The sequence below is a fragment of the Leucopleurus acutus genome, assembly GCF_964270905.1.
Source record: "Leucopleurus acutus genome assembly, chromosome: 2".
Classification (NCBI taxonomy): domain Eukaryota; kingdom Metazoa; phylum Chordata; class Mammalia; order Artiodactyla; family Delphinidae; genus Leucopleurus; species Leucopleurus acutus.
The window spans coordinates 89,390,326-89,410,940 of record NC_139143.1 but is presented as its reverse complement, the minus strand read 5'-3'; the positions used below and the strand labels follow the sequence as shown (position 1 = coordinate 89,410,940).

The window sequence follows — 20,615 nt, the reverse complement described above, 5'->3', positions numbered from 1 at the left end:
TAAAAAATATGTTCTAAAACTTTGTGCACCAGTTATTTTGTCAAAGGAAAGAACATTCTAAGACTAATCTGAACTCTCTATTTAATAGTAAAGCAAGAGTCATTTTTTCTTTCTTCCTGATTTCTCCCTTCAACCGCATAATCCCTTGACAGTGTGATTCAGTAGTTTTTGACACATCTGGAAATGGATGCATTCTCATTCCTTTGAAAAACAACTTTCCTAACCTGTTTTACTTTAGAGATAACAAGATCCCTCTGCAAAGCAGTTACTTTATTAAAAAAACACCCAACAAGCATAAAGGGCACATCTAAACCTATAGCCTCACAGTTATCAACTCTCAGGTTTTTCATAAATATCCAATAGGCCCTGTCAAGTTCAAAAACAGTCTCAGATGGATGTTTGGTTGAGAAAAGCACAAATACTCAGCTCTTCATGTCCAGAACAGGCTTTTATATATTTCTGATGCTAAGATGGTTGTGCAGGAAATACATGAACAATTTCTGCTTTGTTTAAAGAGATCTAAAGTCGATGCTTTAGAAATGTGACTCAGGGTTAGGGGAAAAAGCAAAAAAAGATTAGCAACAACAACAAAAAATTCCCTTACATATAACAGCCGCAGTGAGGAACCAAGGCTCAGCTGCCCTGCCCCACCCAAACGTAACAGTTTCTTGATGTAGACCAGCCTACACCCTGTACAATCCCTTACAGGCCAACCCTTACAGGGTTCAGCCCTCACGATTGCTCGGCCTCTAGGATACATTGTCCATCACAGCATTTTCAGCCTTGATGATTTAGGGAGTTGCTATAAACATTTACTTTGCACCAGGATCCAGAACACCAACTTATGTGGTTTGACCACCAGGTGGCAAAAGTTGCCTGAGAAAAAACTATATACCAACTGCTCTAAAAAAAAAAAATTTAAAAATTAAAAAAATTAAAAAAGCAAAATAAAACAAAAAAAACCCCTCAGGCCTTATATCTCTCCTGGCTTATCCTGGCTCTACATTAACTCAAAATGACTTCTTTGGAACTTCCTTGGTGGTCTGGTGGCTAAGACTCTGCACTCCCAGTGCAGGGGGCCCAGGTTCCATCCCTGGTCAGGAAACTAGATCCCACATGCTGCAACTACGAGTTCGCATGCCCCAACTAAAGATCCTGCATGCTGCAAGGAAGATCATGGATGCCGCAAGGAAGATCCTGCATGCCACAACTAAGACCAGGTGCAGCCAAATAAATAAATAAAGTATTTAAAAGAAAAAATGACTTCTTTGCTATACATGTACATTCCCATAGGATTCACTAATACCATAACATCTCAGGCTAACTTATTTGGCTTAATTTTTTGTGAGCTAGGCTAATAGGTAAGGGTATTTAGAACAGAGAAATAGGGAACCAGCCCTAATGGTAAGGAACCAGCCCTAGGAAGACCCGAAGGCAACAAAATCAGGTTAAGTGTTGCCATGAAGAAGAGACTATGAATATGGCTAAACTATCAGATGCATCGCAAGGAATTTCTGGAACTGAGGAAGCCATAGGACAGCCACAGTGGAGGAAGCATTGATTTGAAGTTAGATAGCCCTCTTTGGAATCCTGACTTCCTGCTTGTATGTGGTTGAAAAAGTTACTTAACCACTCTGAGTCTTTGTTTCCTTGTCTTCAGAATTAGGCTAATAGTAACTTCCTCATAGGCTTGATGTTTATATAAAGTATTAGTTAATATATGTAAAATAGCACAGTGCTTGGAATATAGCAGGCAATATTAAATAAATGTTATCTCCCTCCCTCCTTTGTCCCCTTCATCCTCACTTATCTGCTCTGCTAACAGGCAAGGAGATTTTCCCTAATTCCACTCCATTGATGACTTCCTCTTCTACCCTCATTTAAGTAAATGAAATGGTAAGATGACCATTTAGTCAATACTGACTTAACACCTATTCTTTTGTGGCACTGACCATTTTTTAATGCTTTTTAAAATTATGAAATATAATACAGAAAAGTACAAACAACATAAATGCTTGGTATAATGAATAATGATAAAGAAAAGTCCCAGCACTCCAGACATCTTATGCACGTTCTTTCACAATCACACTTCTTTATTAAACTTGCATATTATTCCTGACTCTCTTTTGTGGATTATTTTGGGTTTTCTACATACACACTATTTACAAATAGTAACAGTTTTGTTTATTCCTTTTCAACCTTTACAATATTATCTTTTTCTTGCCTTACTGAGTTGGCTAGCATCTCCTGTGTAATCCTAAATATGAGTGTTTATAGTGGATAGTCTCCTGATCCAGGGAAATCTTTCAACTTTTCATCTTGATATATAATGTTTATTATAGTAATTTTAAAAATAACCTTTATAAAGTAGAGAAATTTTCTTTCTATTGCTAGTTTGTTAAATTGACTTCATAAATCGCTGTAGAATTTTAAGTGCTTTTTCTGCATCTATTGAGATATTTTTCTTACTGTGTTAATTGATAAATGATGTTGATTTTACAATGTATGTTTTTTCCTTCAATCTTGTTATAAAAACTTGTACTTGATTATTATCATTTTGTATATTGCTAGATCAGTTTGCTTATGTTTTATTCAGGATTTTGGCCTATATGTTCATGAATAACTTTGATTTATAATTTTCTTTTATTGTACTATCTTTGGCAGTTTTATTATAAGGCTGATGTTAATTTCATAAAATGAGTGGGAGAGAATACCCCTTCTATAGTTCCTGGAATTAATTTTTGTTAAGATTAGAACTATTTCTTTTTTTGAGCATTGAATATCACTAGCCAATGACATTATTTGGGACGATTTTAAATTATTGATTTAATTTATTTAAATAGTTACAAGACTATTCAGGTTCTCTATTTCTTCTTGAGTGAATGTTAGTAAGTTATACTCTTCTAGTAATTTGCTCATTTTATTTTTAGACTTAGTGGAATAAAGTTGTTTATATCCTTTTACTGTCTTTTAAATTTTTATAGGATTAAAAGGAAGTCCATTTCTTTATTCCTAATATTTTTATTCCTGATACAGCTTTATTTCTAATATGGTTATTCATGCTTCTTTTTGTGATCAGCCTTTTGTAAAAAAATTTCTCAATTTAAAAAATCTTTTCAAAGAACTAAACTTTTTCATTTTATTTGTTCTACCTATTGCATCTATATTTTCCATAATTTCTTTGTGGTTTGAGAGCATACTCTGTAGTTTTGATCTGTGAATATTTGTTTTAGGACTTGTTTTCTGATGTAGTATATGATTAATATTTTTAAGATAAACATACTTATGACCTCTAAAAAGCTATAGTATTAAGGAGGCCTTAATATAGGCATATGAATAATGGTAGTAAGTAATAGGAAATGATAACTGATGCCATAAAGGAAGCATAGATTAATTATGACCATATGGAATGGTAAGGGAGGCATTTCCTGGTGTACACATGTAACAAAGCTTCATGGAGGTATCATTCAAACCTAATAATAATCAAAAAGAGAACTCTAGTTGGAGGGTATTGTGGGGAAAGTCACAGAGATTGAAAAGAGCAGGCTGCCTAGAGGAAATAGGGCCTAATTCTGTTTGGCTAGAGCATAGGATAAGTGAGCAAAAGGGAAAAAGTAGAAAGGGTTTGGGAAAAGTAATCTGGTACTGCCGAAGAAGCACGTAAAGCAGGCCAAGAAGTTGGGTTCTATATTGCAGGTAGTAGGGAGCCACTGAAGGTTATAAGCAGGGACATAACAGAAGTGTATTTTAAGTAATTAATCAGTTGTGTGTAAGACAGCTCAATAAAAATTTAGCCTAATATTCTTCTATGCTTCTATACCTCCTAATATAACAATATTTATTATGCTTTATTCTAGAATGTGAGTAACTGCCTAAGCCATGAGGAGGAGGGAAGGGAACTGATGTTCACTGAGCACTGATTTTGTACCAAGCTCTGCACTGGGCAGTTCATTATGTTACTGCAGGTAATTTTTAATAATTTTTGCAAATAATCAAAATAGCCTTGTAAAATACTAATGATGAAAGTTTTAATTATGTTCACTGTACTACATTTATGAAGGTAAGAGTGGACTAAGAGGTTTTATATTTTGGGAAAAAAAAGGTTGAAATAATGAGGACTTACTCTACAAATAATAAATGCTGGAGAGGGTGTGGAGAAAAGGGAACCCTCCTACACTGTTGGTGGGAATGGAAATTGGTACAACCACTATGAAGAACAGTATGGAGGTTCCTTAAAAAACGAAAAATAGAGCTACCATAGGATACAGCAATCCCACTCCTGGGCATATACCTATCCAGACACAACTATAATTCAAAGAGATACCCACACTCCTATGTTCATAGCAGCACTATTTTCAATAGCCAAGATGTGGAAGCAACCTAAATGTCTATTGAAAGATGAAAGGATAAAGAAGATATGGTATACACACACACACACACACACACACACACACACACACACACACACACAGGAATATTATTCAGCCATAAAAAAGAATAAAACAATGTCATTTGCAACAACATGGATGAACCTAGATCACATTAAATGAAGTAAGTCAGACAGAGAAAGACAAATATATGATATCATTTATATGTGGAGTCTAAAAAATGATACAAATGAACTTATTTACAAAACAGAAAGAGGCTCACAGACATAGAAAACAAACTTGGGGAGGGGAGGAATAAATTAGGTGTTTGGGATCAACAGATACACACTATTATATATAAAATAGATAAACAACAAGGACCAACTGTATAGCACAGGGAACTATACTCAATATCTTGTAATAACCTATAAAGGAAAATAATCTGAAAGAGAATATATATATATATAAAACTGAATCACTTTGCTATATATCAGAAACATTGTAAGTCAACTCGACTTCAATAAAAAATTTTTTTAAAATAATGAGGACTTACTAACAACACTCAGTAACAAAGTTTAATTAACCAAACAATTTAGATATTAAACAGTTTTTCACTGAAATAGGGAGGCATTTAAATAATGCATCTTGAATCTTCTTTTTTTTTTGGTTTATACACTCTCTAGTAGCGTCTATACACACACACGCACACACATATAGACACATGTACACACACAGAGACACAAGTTTACTTACTCAAAGGCTCAGGTTGGAGCTGCGACTTCAAGCTGTTCTGCTCTGATGGTTCTCTGTAATCAGAGTCTAAGGATTTCCTATTATCCAGGTCAGAATACTTCCTATTGTTAGTATCAGGCTGACTAGGATTGGAAGGTTCTTTGTTGATCTCATCATCTTGCATAGATGTTGACCAATTCTGATCCAGAAATAAAATTCTGTCTTTGATTCCACTATCTAGGCAATGTAAAGAGGATCCATGAGATACAATGCTAGACAAATGGACAATCATACAATGCGGGAATACTTTTTGTTCCTTCCAGGCAGTGTACCTGTTCGCTGTCTGGTCTCTTGGGTATTCATTTTCATGATGTACTTTTGCCTTATCTGTTTAGCAAATCTGGCAGGGTTGTCCCATGGTATGTTGAACATCTCAGAATCTGTCCCATACATCATTCTAGAAGGTTTTAGTTTCCCTTCTTCATCAACCTCAGAGAGTTTCAGGCTCTCAAAAGCAAACACTTTGAAGGCTCGTTCTACTTCATTCCAGCTCAAGACTTCTGTAAGAAAGTAGGACAAGTGCTGCTAGGAATGCTCTTTATTACCACATGGTACAGGGCTAAAAGAGGGACAACCAGGGAGTCAGTCCACCAAAATGACAAAGGAGTCACGCCATGATGGGTGTTGACCTGACTTTACACACGGGCTCCACAATTCTGCAACAAATACCAAAGGTAACTAATAATAAGAAAGCTGCAAAATCAAGATATAATTTATTAAGATAACGCTCACAAACTGCTTCATAGCTGAATGAATATTAGGTGTCCAGATTAATTCACATGGACTTTCCAGGGTATCATATTGGTTGGATATATTTAAAACTTGTCATTTTTCATAGAGAGCAGACTTGTGATTGCCAAGGGGGAGGGGGTAGGAGAGGGATGGACTGGGAGTCTGGGGTTAGTAGATGCAAACTATTACATATAGAATGGATAAACAACAAGGTCCTACTGTATAGCACAGGGAACTACATTCAATATCCTTGGATAAACCATAACAGAAAAGAATGTAAAAAAGAATGTATGTGTATAACTGAGCCACTTTGCTGTACAGCAGAAATTAACACAATTGTAAATCAACTATACTTCAATAAATAAATTAAGAAAACGTCATTTTTAAGCAAAAGCACCTTTTGCTGTGGTTGTAATTTAAAACAGAGAAATCACTCACTCATGTCTAACATAGGCTGTTATGTTCAGTAGGCTTTTCTGTTCACTCAGGCTAAGAAAAGGCCTCTTTCCACCCAATGAACTGGTACAGTACTTTTCATAATTTTACTTTAAAGGTTATCAGCCTTCAAGGGGCTATATTAACTTGTGTATTTATTCTTTTATAGCATTTATTCATGCGTTCACTCACTCACTGTTTTTGTTTTCTATGTATTAGGCTTTGTACTCTATGTATTTTTCTTTGCCTGAGATTTAAAGAAAAGATTTGGTTCTTGTGCTTTAGAAGTTCAAGATAGAGAGGTGGGAGGTTAGGTAGGGAGGTTAGGTAGGGAGGTTAGGTAGGGAAGATAGGTAGGTGTTAACAAATAACCATGGACTTCAGTGAGGGAAGGCGAAATGATAGTGACAGATCAATGAATCAGAGGTCACCTACACTTCCTCTCCAACAGAGGTGAGGGCAGCGGGAAAGTTCCTTTTGGAAAAAATACAAGGAAATTCAGAAGAGAGACAGGAAAGTGGTTAAAAGTGACAGAATTAAGTTTGTTCATTCATTCATTTCACAAATATTTTTTGAGCACCTACTAGTTGCCAGTGACTTTAGTAAAGGGACCACAGCAGTAAACAAATCAATGAACTCCTGATTTTATGGATTACCCATTGTAGCAGTTAGAAACAGAATAAACAGATAAGTGTATAGTGTATCAGAGATGATAAGAAGAATAAAGCCAGGTGAGGGGATAAGAAGTGATAATGGTTGGGGAGAGGCTTCTATTTTATATAAGGTAGCCAGCAAAAAGCCCTCTGAACAAGTAAAGCAAAAATGTGAAAGAAGTGGGGGAGCCATATCGATATCTGGAAAAGAGCAAATGCAAAGATGGAGGAAAGGGTGCAAGTGACTTGTCCAAGGAATCACAGTAAGGCCAACCAGATAGAGTGGAGTAGAACAACGAGAGCTTGACAGATGATGAGCTCCAGAAGTGGGCGGCAGAACAGTTTAGATTTTATTAATACTTTGAGGGAAATGGGTGATCATTAGAGGGTTTTGGGCTAAGAAGGCACATGATCTGACTGACATTTTAGAAGGGTCATTCCCATTATTGTGTGAAGAAAAGACTGTAGATAAAACGGGGAAAGCCGACCAACTGGAAAGCTATCGAAATAGTCCAAGTGAGAGGTGGTGCTGGACTGGGCTGGTAGTGAGGGATGTGGTGGAATTGGTTGTGGGGCGTGAGTAAAAAGAGGAACCAGGGATGACGCCAAGGTTTTGGTAGAAAAGAGTCACCATTTACTGAAATAAGGAGGACCATGAAGGGACACGTTTTGAGGAAATCAAGAGTTTGGTTTTCGACTTGTTAAGCATGAGGAAAGAGAAAAGGAGGAGAGGCAGAGGGACAAGGGTTTGGGATGGGATAGGGGAGCAGGATATGTGGGCAGTTTCAGTGGTGGCAACACAAACAAGAATCTTGTGTATTGTACAACACGGGGAATATAGCTTATATTTTGTAGTAACTGGAGTGTGACCTTTAAAAATTGTATAAAAAAGAATGTGTACATATTCTCCCATAAAAGACAAAAGCAAACGTGAGCATACGAATCATCCTCTTCTTATCTTTTGTTTCCTTTCCTTTTTTAACTTAATTATCTGGGAGACTGTTCCACATCACGACATAGATATGCCTCACTGTTGTTAAGTCGCATGATTTTGTACCACATAGGTTTCTGATATTTTAATGAGAGCTTCTGATGGACATTCAATTTGTTTCCAGTATTTTGCTACTGTAAAAAAATGATTCAATAAATGTGCTTGTTCATATAAAAAAACCCCCAAGAATTCTGTGCTGCGGAGGGTAGAACTGAGGTGGAGAGAGAATAAAATCATATCACAGGGCAGAAGGAGAATAGGAGTGTGGCAGGATGGAGGTAAAGGCCAGATGTTCTCAGAACACCAGGAAGAGGGTGATTATGTAAACAACAGACAGGACATACCCAGGCCCACTAGGCTACACCCCACATTTCCATGAGGTGAAGGCATGGCAGTATTAAAAATTTTAGCTTTTTCTATTACTAAGCCTGCCAAAAAAATGAAAAAAAAATCAAGATTAAAATATTTCATAATTTGCTTAGAGTTAGAAATGAAAGGAGAAGGAAGAATCTGCACATGCTTTTTTCTTTTCTAGGTCAAATCAAAATGTCTATGTAATTTCATATTTCTTCTTATAAGCAGGAAGGCATTTGCTTATTGCCTCAAGTGGAAATAGTATATGTTTTAGGAAATGATTGTCTATATCATAAAATTCCCATGAACTCTGCAATAAGAAGCTGATTTTAGATATTTTTAATGACCCCTCTTTCCACTGTCCTCAAAGAGCAGAAAATGGCCCTTCATGTTTTGAGAGGAGGTGAACTGGTATTAACACTCTCAGCACCACACCACAGGGGGCGCTCTAAGTTCTCCTCTTAACCAGGATGGGGGCTACCATGTCATCTCCAATGATGTCAATGAGGGGATGTGGGACTGGGAGGCGGGGAGGAGGAATAAAGAAGGGGATTATGCTTGTAGAAACTGAAAAGAAAAGCCAGGGCATCAAATTGAAGAATGTTATGCATCACAGCTATCATCCTACTGCTAATGACATTATTCAAGATAAGAAAAGTGCAGTCAATCAAAATACCCACCCCAGCCTCTGAAAGGTCGATAATCAAAATACTTTTTGCAGATGGGGGTGTAATCGTTAGAGGCACACATGACCATAAATGAACGAACTTAAGCTACGACAAAGCAATGTACTCACCACTTGTACAAAAGTGCATGAGCTCATGAATTGTAGCTAGACGTTTCGTGCTGTTCCATGGCGGGGGCAGAGGGAATTCAAGGAATTCCCACAGTGGCAACTTAGACTGCATCTTCTGCTCAATTTGAACCAGGTCAAAATTCTTTAGGTCCTGATGAAAAAGAGCAACATGACAGAAGACATTAAAATAAGCTGTCAAGTGCCTTATGCATATGGAGAAGGCAAAACATGATACCCTTGCTCTCATTATTTGGGAACAGGGGAAATCAATGGTAATTGGGGAAGACAAACTGTTGGTATTTTGCTGAAGGTCAAAAAAGCTAGTTCTCACTTTGCCAGAGGTTCTTGGTGCACACAAATGATGGATTCCTCATTCACAGTGACAAACTGCCAAAGTCTCAAATGTATTCCTCCCTCCCTTCTGAGATCCTTTTCTGGCCTCCACTAGTTTTTTCATATTAGCAGATGTATAAAGCAAGGCTTTAATGCAAATTTGGTGTAGTCGCAATCAATTTAATGGTCCGTTGGACCTCTGTATTTAGGCCAGTTTTCTTTGCTGATGTAATTTCTCCTTTATTCATTTCCATTTTCTGAGATATTACTTTGCAAGCAGGTATCTACTTCGTACATTACTGGTAATTAGCATTGGTAAAGCTATCTCATTAAGATTTCTTCAACTGAATAATTACTAATGAGATTTCTTGCATCCATTATCCTCAGGGTAACCTGGTTACTTATTACCTTTAGCACATATTTCTTGTGGGCGAGGGCATCGTGATAGTTCAGTAGGAGAGGGCCTCTGGGCACTGGTTTGCTTTCATTTTCCTCTTCAGGTAAGAATATTTCATGGAGATTCTATTCAAATTAAAACAATATTGATGTAAAGAGAGAGTTCATACTTTTTAAAGCATACACACTTTTTGGTTTTCTCACACCATCTGACCTTTTTCTCCCTCTCTGTCAGACAGAGAGAGGGCAGGATGGACATGATGTGAGCTGCAATTGTGTGGTCCAGCCCATCTGCTCTGGGAGGCGGCTCCGCCAGACTCGGTGGGACAAGGTCTTCTTCACTTGCCACAACCTGTTGACATAAAGAGTTGGGAGGAATCAGTTTAATAGTCAGTTCCTTACTGATAGTCACGTATTTCCATTGCTTTTAGTAAAAACAAGGCAGTTTCTACCAAAAAGTTTGGTGATTATACAAAGTGGCAGTGTAATTACCAGTGACTACCAAAAGGGAAAAAGTTTATAATCCATTAAAACATTAATTTATATATAATTATATATATTAAATTATTAAAGTATATATAATTTTCATACATGTACTAGAATAGATAACACAAAATGCAAATGGTAAACAGGAAATTTTACCATGGTAGAAATCAAACTAACAATATTAATATAATTTTTCTTAATGATTTACTCTTTCTTTTAAAGGACTCAAAACTGTGCTCTCACATCTTTGGATTCAATAGGTATTTATTGAGTGCCTACCACATGCCAAGCACTGTGTGGGCCACCCTCACATACATTATCTCATAAGCCTCACAGCAATAGTGCTGAGTAGCTATTATTTTCCAATTTACAGAAATGGAATTAGGGTGAGGGAAATTATGTGCCTGGCCCAAGCCCAAGGCTGCTTACTGGGAGGAACTGGGGTTCAGGTCAAGTCCTTAAGATAGAAAAGTTATACATGGTGAGATCAGTAAAGGGTAATATTCTTCTTAATATGGAGAAACTGAGGCCTAGAAAGATTAAATGCCTTGTTCAATTTTATGTGGTAAACAAGAAGTTGAAATATAATCAAGATAGGCACCTAATTTATAATTGTTCTCTTCACCTTAAATACCAATATCACCCGCTATGATTTCACACCGCTCTACGGGATTTTTCAACCTTGAAATTTAAAGACATTTGGACTAGATTTTTGTCATGGGGGCTATCTTGTGCACTACAGAATGTTTAGCAGCATCCCTGGCCTCTACCCATTTGATGCCAGTAGTACCCCTCCAGTTGTGGCAGCCAAAAGTATCTCCAGACGTCGCCAAATGTCCCCTGGGAGGCAAACCCCCCTGTTGAGAACAATAACAAAATAGTTGTAAACTCTTTACTGTTTATCAACACATTACTTTTAAAAGAGTCACTCCTGTCTCCACTTTCTCTCTTCCTACCATCTCTTGGACCCACTCCAATCACAAGAGACAATGCACAGAACTGTTCCATCTCTGAAATGTTAAACTCTAATATCCCCTCCTATAAAATCCCACCCGATTCCTCCTATATTTCAATTTTTCATCCCTTTATTATCAAACACTTATTCAGTCAACATGTATCTCTTATTGGAGCCTTCTATGTGTCAGGCACTGAGCTCATCAACTGTCCCCTTTGGTACACAGAAAACAGTGGATGGTTAATAAATATTTGTTGCTTTGAGTTGAGTTGAATAAAATAAGTAAGATTAAGATAACTAAAATGATACTGTAAGCCATATAGGGCTATTAAACTTTTACAAATTTATTGATATAATAAAACTACTGATCTTCCAAAAGCCTTACAGGGTAATTAAAGGCAAATATGAGTGTGCTTACCTAATTGGTTAGAAAACTAAACAAGTCAACACGCATAAAAATGTATGCTGGAGGTAAGAGATGATTAGAGTCTAAAACTATTTTAATATTCAGTGAGATAAAGGAATATTTACATACATGAAATAAGAAGGACAGTTATAAAAAGAAATTAGAGAATTTATAAATTAAAAATGTTATTGTTGAAACAAAATTTCAGTAGCAGACTAGACTCCACCTAAGAATAAATTAGTTGGAAGTTAAGCTGAAATTCCCAAAGGGGTAAAATTGAAAGAAAATTTAAAATACATGGAGATAAAAACTAGAAATTCCAACATCTGTCTAATAATAATTAGTATAAATCAAAATAAATAATATTTGAAGATATAATTTAATTGAACAAATATATATTCAGGGTCTACTATGGGCTAGGTGTGGTTACTGTGTGCTGAGCAGAGAGCCATGAACAAGACTAGATTAGGTCCCTGCTTGCATGGAGCTTACATTCTAGTGAGAAGAAGATAATACATAAAGGAAATAAACATTTTTCTTTTTTTAAAGAGCAGTTGTTGATAAGAAAATAAAACAAGGTGAAATGGTAGAGAGCACTCTGTTGTTGTGGGCCTTCTTTAGATCAGGTGGTCAGAGAAAGCCTATCTCAGAAATGCCACTTTCTCTGGGGACTGAATGACAAGGAGTATCCATCCACCAGGCAGACAGACATGTGGGAACAAAACTTTCTAGGAAGAGAAGTTAGTGTAAAAAAACTAAGGTGTAATTAGTGAACGTGAGGAAAAACCAGAAGGTCTATGTAGATGACCAGTAGTGAGAGAGAGAGAGTGGGAGAGAGGGAGAGAGATGGGGGGCAGGAGATGAGATGACAAACATCCCAGAACCATATTTTTAGGGTCTTTATGGACCAACAAAAGGAATTTTGATTTAACTCAGAATGTGATCAGAAACCAGATTATAATCCTTTAGATCACAGAGGCAATGAAAAAACAAAGCCATAACTATACATAGCCTTGGAGGGAGGAGATATGGGGATATATGTATAGGTGTAGCTGATTCACTTTGTTATAAAGCAGACACTAACACACTGTTGTAAAGCAATTATACTCCAGTAAAGATGTTAAAAAAAAAAAGAAAAAGATAAAACTCTAATAACTACCAGAAAGAAAAAATAGATTACCTACAAAGGAAAAAGTATCAGATTGACATCAGACTTCTCATCAGCAGTGTTAGAAGGGAAGACCACAACAGAGCAATGCTATCAAAATACATTTCCACTTAGACTGATGAGGTTCAAAAGTGGTTTCTGTCACTTACTACTTGGATAATTTACTTTTTAGGCCTCAGTTTCCTTTTCTGAGAAATGGGGAATAAAAATAGTTCCTGCTTCATAGGGCTGTTCTAAGGATTAAATGAGTTAATTAACAGCAAATTCTTTTCAAATGCATATATAGTACTCACGAGAACTGACGATGTACACCAGGTCACACAGGAAGCCCAGGAAATTAAAAAATATTTTTAACATCCAGATCATGCTTATTGACCATAATGCAATAAAATTAGAAATGGACAATAAACAGTGGAAATTAAAAGATTTAGAACTGAATACATTGAAAGCATCATGATGCAGCCAAAGAAATACTCAAAAGGAAATGCATAGCCTTAGGTAAAGTGAAATAGACTAAAAATAAACAAAGTGAGCTTTCAGTAAAAGTGAAAAACGAAATAAACCCAAACAAAGTAGGAAGAAGGAAATAATAAAGATAAATGAAGAAATTCATAAAATAAAAAGTAAAAAGGAGTGGATCAGTGAAACAAAATGCTGGTTCTGGATAAAGAAGATGTGGCACATATATACAATGGAATGTTACTCAGCCATAACAAGAAACAAAATTGAGCTATTTGTAATGAGGTGGATAGACCTAGAGTCTGTCCTACAGAGTGAAGTAAGTCAGAAAGAGAAAGACAAATACCGTATGCTAACACATATATATGGAATTTAAGGGAAAAAATGTCATGAAGAACCTAGGGGTAAGACAGGAATAAAGACACAGACCTACTAGAGAATGGACTTGAGGATATGGGGAGGGGGAAGGGTAAGCTGTGACAAAGCGAGAGAGAGGCATGGACATATATATACACTACCAAACGTAAGGTAGATAGCTAGTGGGAAGCAGCCGCATAGCACAGGGAGATCAGCTCCGTGCTTTGTGACCGCCTGGAGGGGTGGGATAGGGAGGGTTGGAGGGAGGGAGACGCCAGAGGGAAGAGATATGGGAACATATGTATATGTATAACTGATTCACTTTGTTATAAAGCAGAAACTAACACACCATTGTAAAGCAGTTATACTCCAATAAAGACGTTAAAAAAAAAATGCTGGTTCTTTGAAAAGACATCAATAATCGATATACAATTGCATCCATGATCAAAAAAGAGGGCACCAATAAATAACATCAGGCATAGGAAAGGAACATAACTAGATACAGAGAAAAACTTTTCAATGTATATTAGTGAAAAAAGAACTTTTATGACATTGAAAACAAATAAAATGGACATGTTCATTTAAAAATATGAATGACTGGGCTTCCCTGGTGGCGCAGTGGTTGAGAGTCCACCTGCCAATGCAGGGGACACGGGTTCGTGCCCTGGTCCGGGAGGATCCCACATGCCGTGGAGCGGCTGGGCCCGTGAGCCATGGCCGCTGAGCCTGCGCGTCCGGAGCCTGTGCTCCGCAACGGGAGAGGCCACAACAGTGAGAGGCCCGCGTACCGCAAAAAACAAAAACAAAACAACCCCCCCACCCCCAAAAAATATGAATGACTAAAATTGCCCTCAGAAATAGAAAAATCTGATTAAATCTACAAGTGTAGGGCTTCCCTGGTGGCGCAGTGGTTGAGAGTCCGCCTGCCGATGCAGGGGACACGGCTTCGTGTCCCGGTCCGGGAAGATCCCACATGCCGCAGAGCGGCTGGACCGGTTAGCCATGGCCGCTGAGCCTGCGCGTCTGGAGCCTGTGCTCCACAAAGGGAGAGGCCACAACAGTGAGAGGCCCGCGTACCATAAAAAAAAAAAAAATCTACAAGTGTAAAAGAAATGTTAAATGCAGTTGAGGACCATTTACCACCCCACCCACCTGCCCAACTCTGTTCTCTTTCATTAAAAGAACACCTGATAGTTTTAAAGATATGCCTACCAAAACTTCAGCGAATGTTATATAAAATCATTCCAAAATGTAGCAAGAAAAAGAGGATTGAAGCTGATAAAGCAGATTTTAGCTTTATCTAAAATGTTCTAATCTTTGCAAAGAAGAATGCATTCAGGTATTATGAGCGTAATTTTAAAACAGTTAAAAAACAAAAAAACCAGAAGCAAAGAGAGATGAAGTGATTGACTCAAGGTTGCCCACCTGGGGAGAAAGCTTCAGCGTGTATCCACTTACCTGTTCCAGCATACAATGCAGTATCAAGGGCACAGAAATGAATTCTTCTGGAATTGGATTCAGCAAATCATTGTAATATCGCATGTCTACTTCATTTGTGATGACGGAAGCCACTGTAAAAGATACAAAATACCACTGTTCAATTAAGATGTGTTCTCCATTTCTCCCATCAAAATTTCATCCACAGATTCAAACTCTGATCATGCACTGATAAATGTAGGATCTTGAGGTGGAAAGAGATGTGAAAGCGACACCAAGGACAGTCACTCCTCAAAGCACCAGCTCCTGGCACTGATCCTCCAGCAACAGGTTTCATACATGCCTGGTGGTGGTGGTGCAGCTGGACCTTGCAGCTCTTCATATTGTTGTGTTTTCTTCTTTCCAGGGGTTACAGCAACAGTTTGTGGGGGCTAAAATAAGAATAATTAAAAAAACAATTGAAACATCCAGCTGAGAGATGCTTTCATCCAATGCTGGTATGATGGGACTCTGACGGGATTCCGGGATTCTGAGATTGTATGATTATGTTCACACCACAAAATCATTTGCTAATATTAGGATCAAATAAATGGGTTTTGTCTGAGGAAGGAAAGAAGTTAATGAAAACTGAAAAGAAGTTTTCAGTTTTTCCTAACAGAGCCCACTGAGAAATTTCCAGGAAAGAGATGGGAAGATGGGGCATCTTCTCTTCTCTTCTGTGTCACCCCGGGGTGACACAGAATCATGCCATTCTCCCTCTAAGAATCCTTCAACGGTTCTCCCACAACCTTCAGGATAAAACCCAAACTCTTGAGCTCAGCACCAAAGAACATTCTGGCTCCCGCCTTTCCAGCTCGTGTTGCTGCTCTCCACTTTGCATGTATCACCTGGGAGCACTGCCGTACCCCGTGGTGTGGTCCTGGACGCAATACTTCTTTACTTTGACCTCCATGTCTTTGTACATCTTTTCCCCCTTCTTGAAAATACCACTCTGTCCCTCTCCCCAGTCAGGTTTTGCCCAGGCAATTCAGCCTCAGCCTTCAGCACATCACTTACCCTGCCTGGTAACATCTTCCCGACTCCGTCTCTCCATCCCACTCTGCTCAGGAGAGGTGCCCTATTTATAGCTTCTCCTGCAAGCTCAGCTGACTGTCCTCACAGTGCTCATTATGCTAAACTGAAACCACCTTTGCCTTGACTGCCATTTCCCCTTTAAAGGTTAACCACAATGAGGAGGACAGAGGATGGGTCTTGTTCATTATAGTATCGCCAGCACCTGGTACAGTGCCAGCACAGGGTAGGTGCTAAAATAACATGGTGATTAAGTTATCAGTAGCCCTCCTTGTTCCAGATGCTATTTAGTGCTCCATGGCTGAAAAGTGGGTTCTATCATCCCCTCTGTGTGTGGCAGGTAGTTGGGGGTTTCATAAAGCTCCCATCACATGGATGCCCTTTAATGCTGTGCCTGGGGGCCTGGATCTCACCCTCACCCATTAAATCCCAGCAGGCAGTGTTCCCTTGCTACCAGTATTTGTGTGATTTTTTTTCTTCATGTTTTATAAATGTGAAAATTAAGTTGTTCAGCAAATCATTCGGCCAACTAAAGACATTCTCGCATATGCCTACCTCAGAAGTCAACGCAGCTTCTAAGATAGGTTTCTCACTAACCACCTGTGGGACGTTAATAAGCTGCATGTTTTCCAAATAGTGCTGGTGCTGCCTTTTCCAATCCAGGCTGTCGTACATCAAACAGGCAATATTTTCAAAAATGTTGGTGCCTAATTCCAGCTACAGGTGAGAGAATTCATGACAATTAGTCCTTAGTTTCATGTTGTTGGAATCAGATGCATGATTTGTATCTCCCTTATAGCCAAACCTATCACTTTTTACAGGGAAGTCCTTCCCCAGCTGGTCCCCAAACCACTGAATCCCAGTCATGGTGACCAAGTCTTCATTTGCTGAACCCTTCGGGCCCTTCTTGTTCACCACAATGCAGACTGTTCCCTTTGGAGGGCCTATGGCTGCCTAGTATTGTTAAGAGCCCAATTAACGCTTCAGCGAGGTGAAAAGTGCCCTATTCACTCATGTCAGCAATGTGGCCTATTTTCTAGGTATGTCCATTCCTAAAGCAACTCATTAGATAGGTAATTTCCATATCCTCAGCCCAAGACAAGCTGGGGATGAGCTCTTGCTTGGCGACAGACACAAGAATCGCAATGGCAATCACCCACTCGGCTTTGCACGCCATCCCCACAAGTCCACTGCAGTATGTGTGCAATCAGGATTTCTTCCTTCTCTCACCTGTGCTACCTTTAGGGAAAAAAACCCTAAGACGTCCTAGTAGACTAGTACTACTATAATACCCACAAGTTTTATGATCTGGCAAGTGGGTTTGGATCAGATACCTCTATTACCTAGGCTTTCATTTCCAGAAGTGGAAAAGCACTGTTGGTTAGCACTAGATGTGTCTGCTTGAAAGCGAAGGAGGATTAAATAGGCTCCTCCTATGTCCCAGCCGCAGTGGTAAGGTAGAGAGAGAAAGCACCTGGTGGGAGCCAGCGAATCACAGTCTGGCGTGAGACCAGTGAAGTGTCAAACCTCGCCCATCCTCACAGCACAGCTGTCAGTCTGGACTTCACGCGTCCCCGCTAAGACTGAGAATTCTTCAGTTAATATCAGCTTCAAACTGATATTCTTTGCCCACATTCTGGCATATAAACACATTTTTGTTTGTTTGTATTTATAAGAAATATAGTAAAAAACTTCTACCCTATCATCCCTTAGGGTAACTAGCTAATTTCTTTTTAAATCAAATAGCAACTCGCATGTTAAAAGCCAGAAAATTATTTCAGCAACCAAGGGCTTGACTTGAAATGTTGCAGATGTCGTTCATAGGCAGTTAGCACTTCTTGATGGGCATTTATTTGATATAAAGCTTTCGTTACCTGGGTTCAGCAGAAATACAGCTTGCCTGCTTGCAGCCAAGGGTACTAATGCTTTCCTTCTTCCAGAGAGGAAGAAGGACTACGGCTACTTGGCTGGCTCCTGGCTTGGATATGAGGCCATTATCAACTTACAGATATAGCTGAGAGTGGGATACTGTGTATCTACACCATGCATTTAAGCTACGGGTATTACAAATAGGTTTATTGCTTTTATATTTCGTAAGTAATCCCAAGTTTAAAATGAATTTTGATCTTCAGTATTAAATCCAATGGCCTTTTCTTCTGTAACCCAAGTCTATTACTGAATTGCTTTCAAGGCTTTCTTTCCCCGTCATCCTCCATGCTGGGCTGTTCACTCACAAACCATACCTTACAGAGGCATGCCTTGGCCTAAAAGTCTCCTGCAGTTGGACCCAGACTGCAGCCCCGGTGTGAAGGAGATGTTCAATAAATATTTGCAAAGTGACCGATAGAAGATCGGTGTGTCCAGTTGGGCAGCAGAGCTAAATGTCTCATTCCTCACTTACCTTCATGGCCCAACTAGAGACCCTAGACATTAATCCTCTAGTTCTGAAGTCAGTGTTTCAACGAAGCTGATACTATTTTTTTCAACATGAAATTTATGAACTTTAATTGCCATTTAAACTCTTCCACTCTATTTTTAAAAAGGAAAACATAGTCACATTTACTGTCTTTAAAAATGGAGGGATTAAAATCTTCTGATGAACACTAAGTTGTTAACACTGGAATAAGAAACAGGATGCTGGGAATGGTGCTGGGTCTCTTGGAGCTGCAATTGGGTGCCTTGCTGTTCACATCTATGTACTGATGATGCAACAGAATGTCTTCTACCTTGGGCTCAATGCACATCAGCTATTCTCAGTCTATGCCTGGGGAGTAAATAAGACACATGGAAGGCAGCTCTAGTTAGAGCAGGAGCAAAAGGTTCTCGGTTTGAGGCTGCCTTAGAAGACTCTTGGTATTGCCTCCTCTGAATTAGGATTCAAGATATGTATGGCTGGGATCTCCTATGCCTTATTGAACCAAAATTGCATATAAGTTCTTTACAAGGTATGTGGCCAGAACTTGGCCCAAATGAGAGAAGGACTGTTTCCACAAAACTTAAACTTGTGGATGTGGGTTTTTAAGTTAGGCATACATTTATATGTTCTCGGGAGAAGAGCTGGTCTATTGTAGAGCAAGAGTAGAAAGCTGTCTTTCAGATGGTGTTTCGGGATCCCAGGGATATGGCCTCTTTCTCAAACATATCTCAGGTTTGCTGGGCATAATCTGGAATTCCAATAAAATAGGATGGAATAGTCATAGTATGACGGTACCTGGTATGCCAGTATCTCTGGGATAGAGAAACACAGCCCAACTTAACACAAAGTAGTAGAGGACAGATGGACTCTTTTCTGAGCTCAGGCTTAGAGGCAGGGGAGTGAAAGACAAAGCAGGAAAGAGGAAGATATCTAGATGAAGGAGTGGGACGACACAAAGCAAAGGGAGTCCACAGTAACCAGTTTTGCCTACAACAAGCTCTGCCTTCAGCCACAGCTTTTCTATGTTCAGCATTGTTTCCACATATAGGTCAAGGCTTATCTTTATTCTTACTCTTGCCAAGGTATCAGACTTAAGTGTTCTGTTTCTACGTGGTGACATCTAACGCCTTATGTTGACAGTCTTTGTAACTCAAACTGATCTCTCCATTGCTACTTATTCAAATCCTGTCCATCCTTCGAGGTTCAGATCTAGGCTTCCCTCCTCAGTGTTTTCATTTACTTCACCCAGTGCGCATCCATTTCAAGGTAAAAGAATCAGGGACTCTCATAGTGAGAACTGTCCATGCTCCAATCCACGGCCGTGGGCAGCCTACCCTTTGTCTCGGAAACTGCTCCAGGCTTTGATGTCATTCTCCTCCTCTTAGACAGCCAGGTTTGGTTGTTTGTTTGGCAGCCACCCACAGTCATTGCCCACAGACACCTATCCCCCTCCTCCACCCTGCTTTTCCCAGCTCCCTTCACGGCATACTTTATGTGGTCCATCTCCAAGACTCTGCTTTCAGTTCAATTCCCTTTAATGCTGATATATATCACCCTGCAAGGGATTCAACACTCCTGGGCCCCTGTTTGTTGGGACAGGGGGTCAACCAGGAAGAGACCTGAGAGGTCTCTTTTTTTACAACAGGAATGCCTGGATAACTTCCCCAACAATGATAGTTAACGTTCTTTTTAAAAAACACCCTCATGTATTCAGCATTTGTTACTTTTCAAAGCATCCCATGTCTTCTTTTTCTGAATTAACAGGAAACTTAGAGTGTGTTTCACATAACACACAGGCGCGTGGCACCTTGAACCCTGCCTCTCTGTTTCACGGTTTTGGTCTTGCCTCTCTGCGAGCACCTCAATAGCAGGGGCCAATAAATACTCTCAGGAAATGTCTACTAACTGTTGGGCTGGGGTCAAGTCATTCTATTAAGATAGACCTTGCTAGGAAAATACATGAAAAATACAATTTTGGCAATAAAAGCAAGGGCCTAGAAGAACAATGTTT

The 20,615-nt window shown here is 39.0% G+C and overlaps 1 protein-coding gene across 1 annotated transcript in view; it reads right to left on the bottom strand.

Annotated features, from left to right (window-relative positions):
* SPAG17 (sperm associated antigen 17) overlaps positions 1–20,615 on the bottom strand; it is a gene marked incomplete at both ends in the record, with an annotated part of 215,536 nt that overhangs the window by 122,582 nt on the left and 72,339 nt on the right. The window contains 8 exon segments of the mRNA XM_082833052.1: positions 5,121–5,336; positions 5,432–5,659; positions 9,121–9,271; positions 9,862–9,975; positions 10,064–10,201; positions 15,139–15,251; positions 15,461–15,548; positions 16,744–16,905. Coding sequence (XP_082689178.1) covers positions 5,121–5,336; positions 5,432–5,659; positions 9,121–9,271; positions 9,862–9,975; positions 10,064–10,201; positions 15,139–15,251; positions 15,461–15,548; positions 16,744–16,905 — 1,210 coding nt within the window.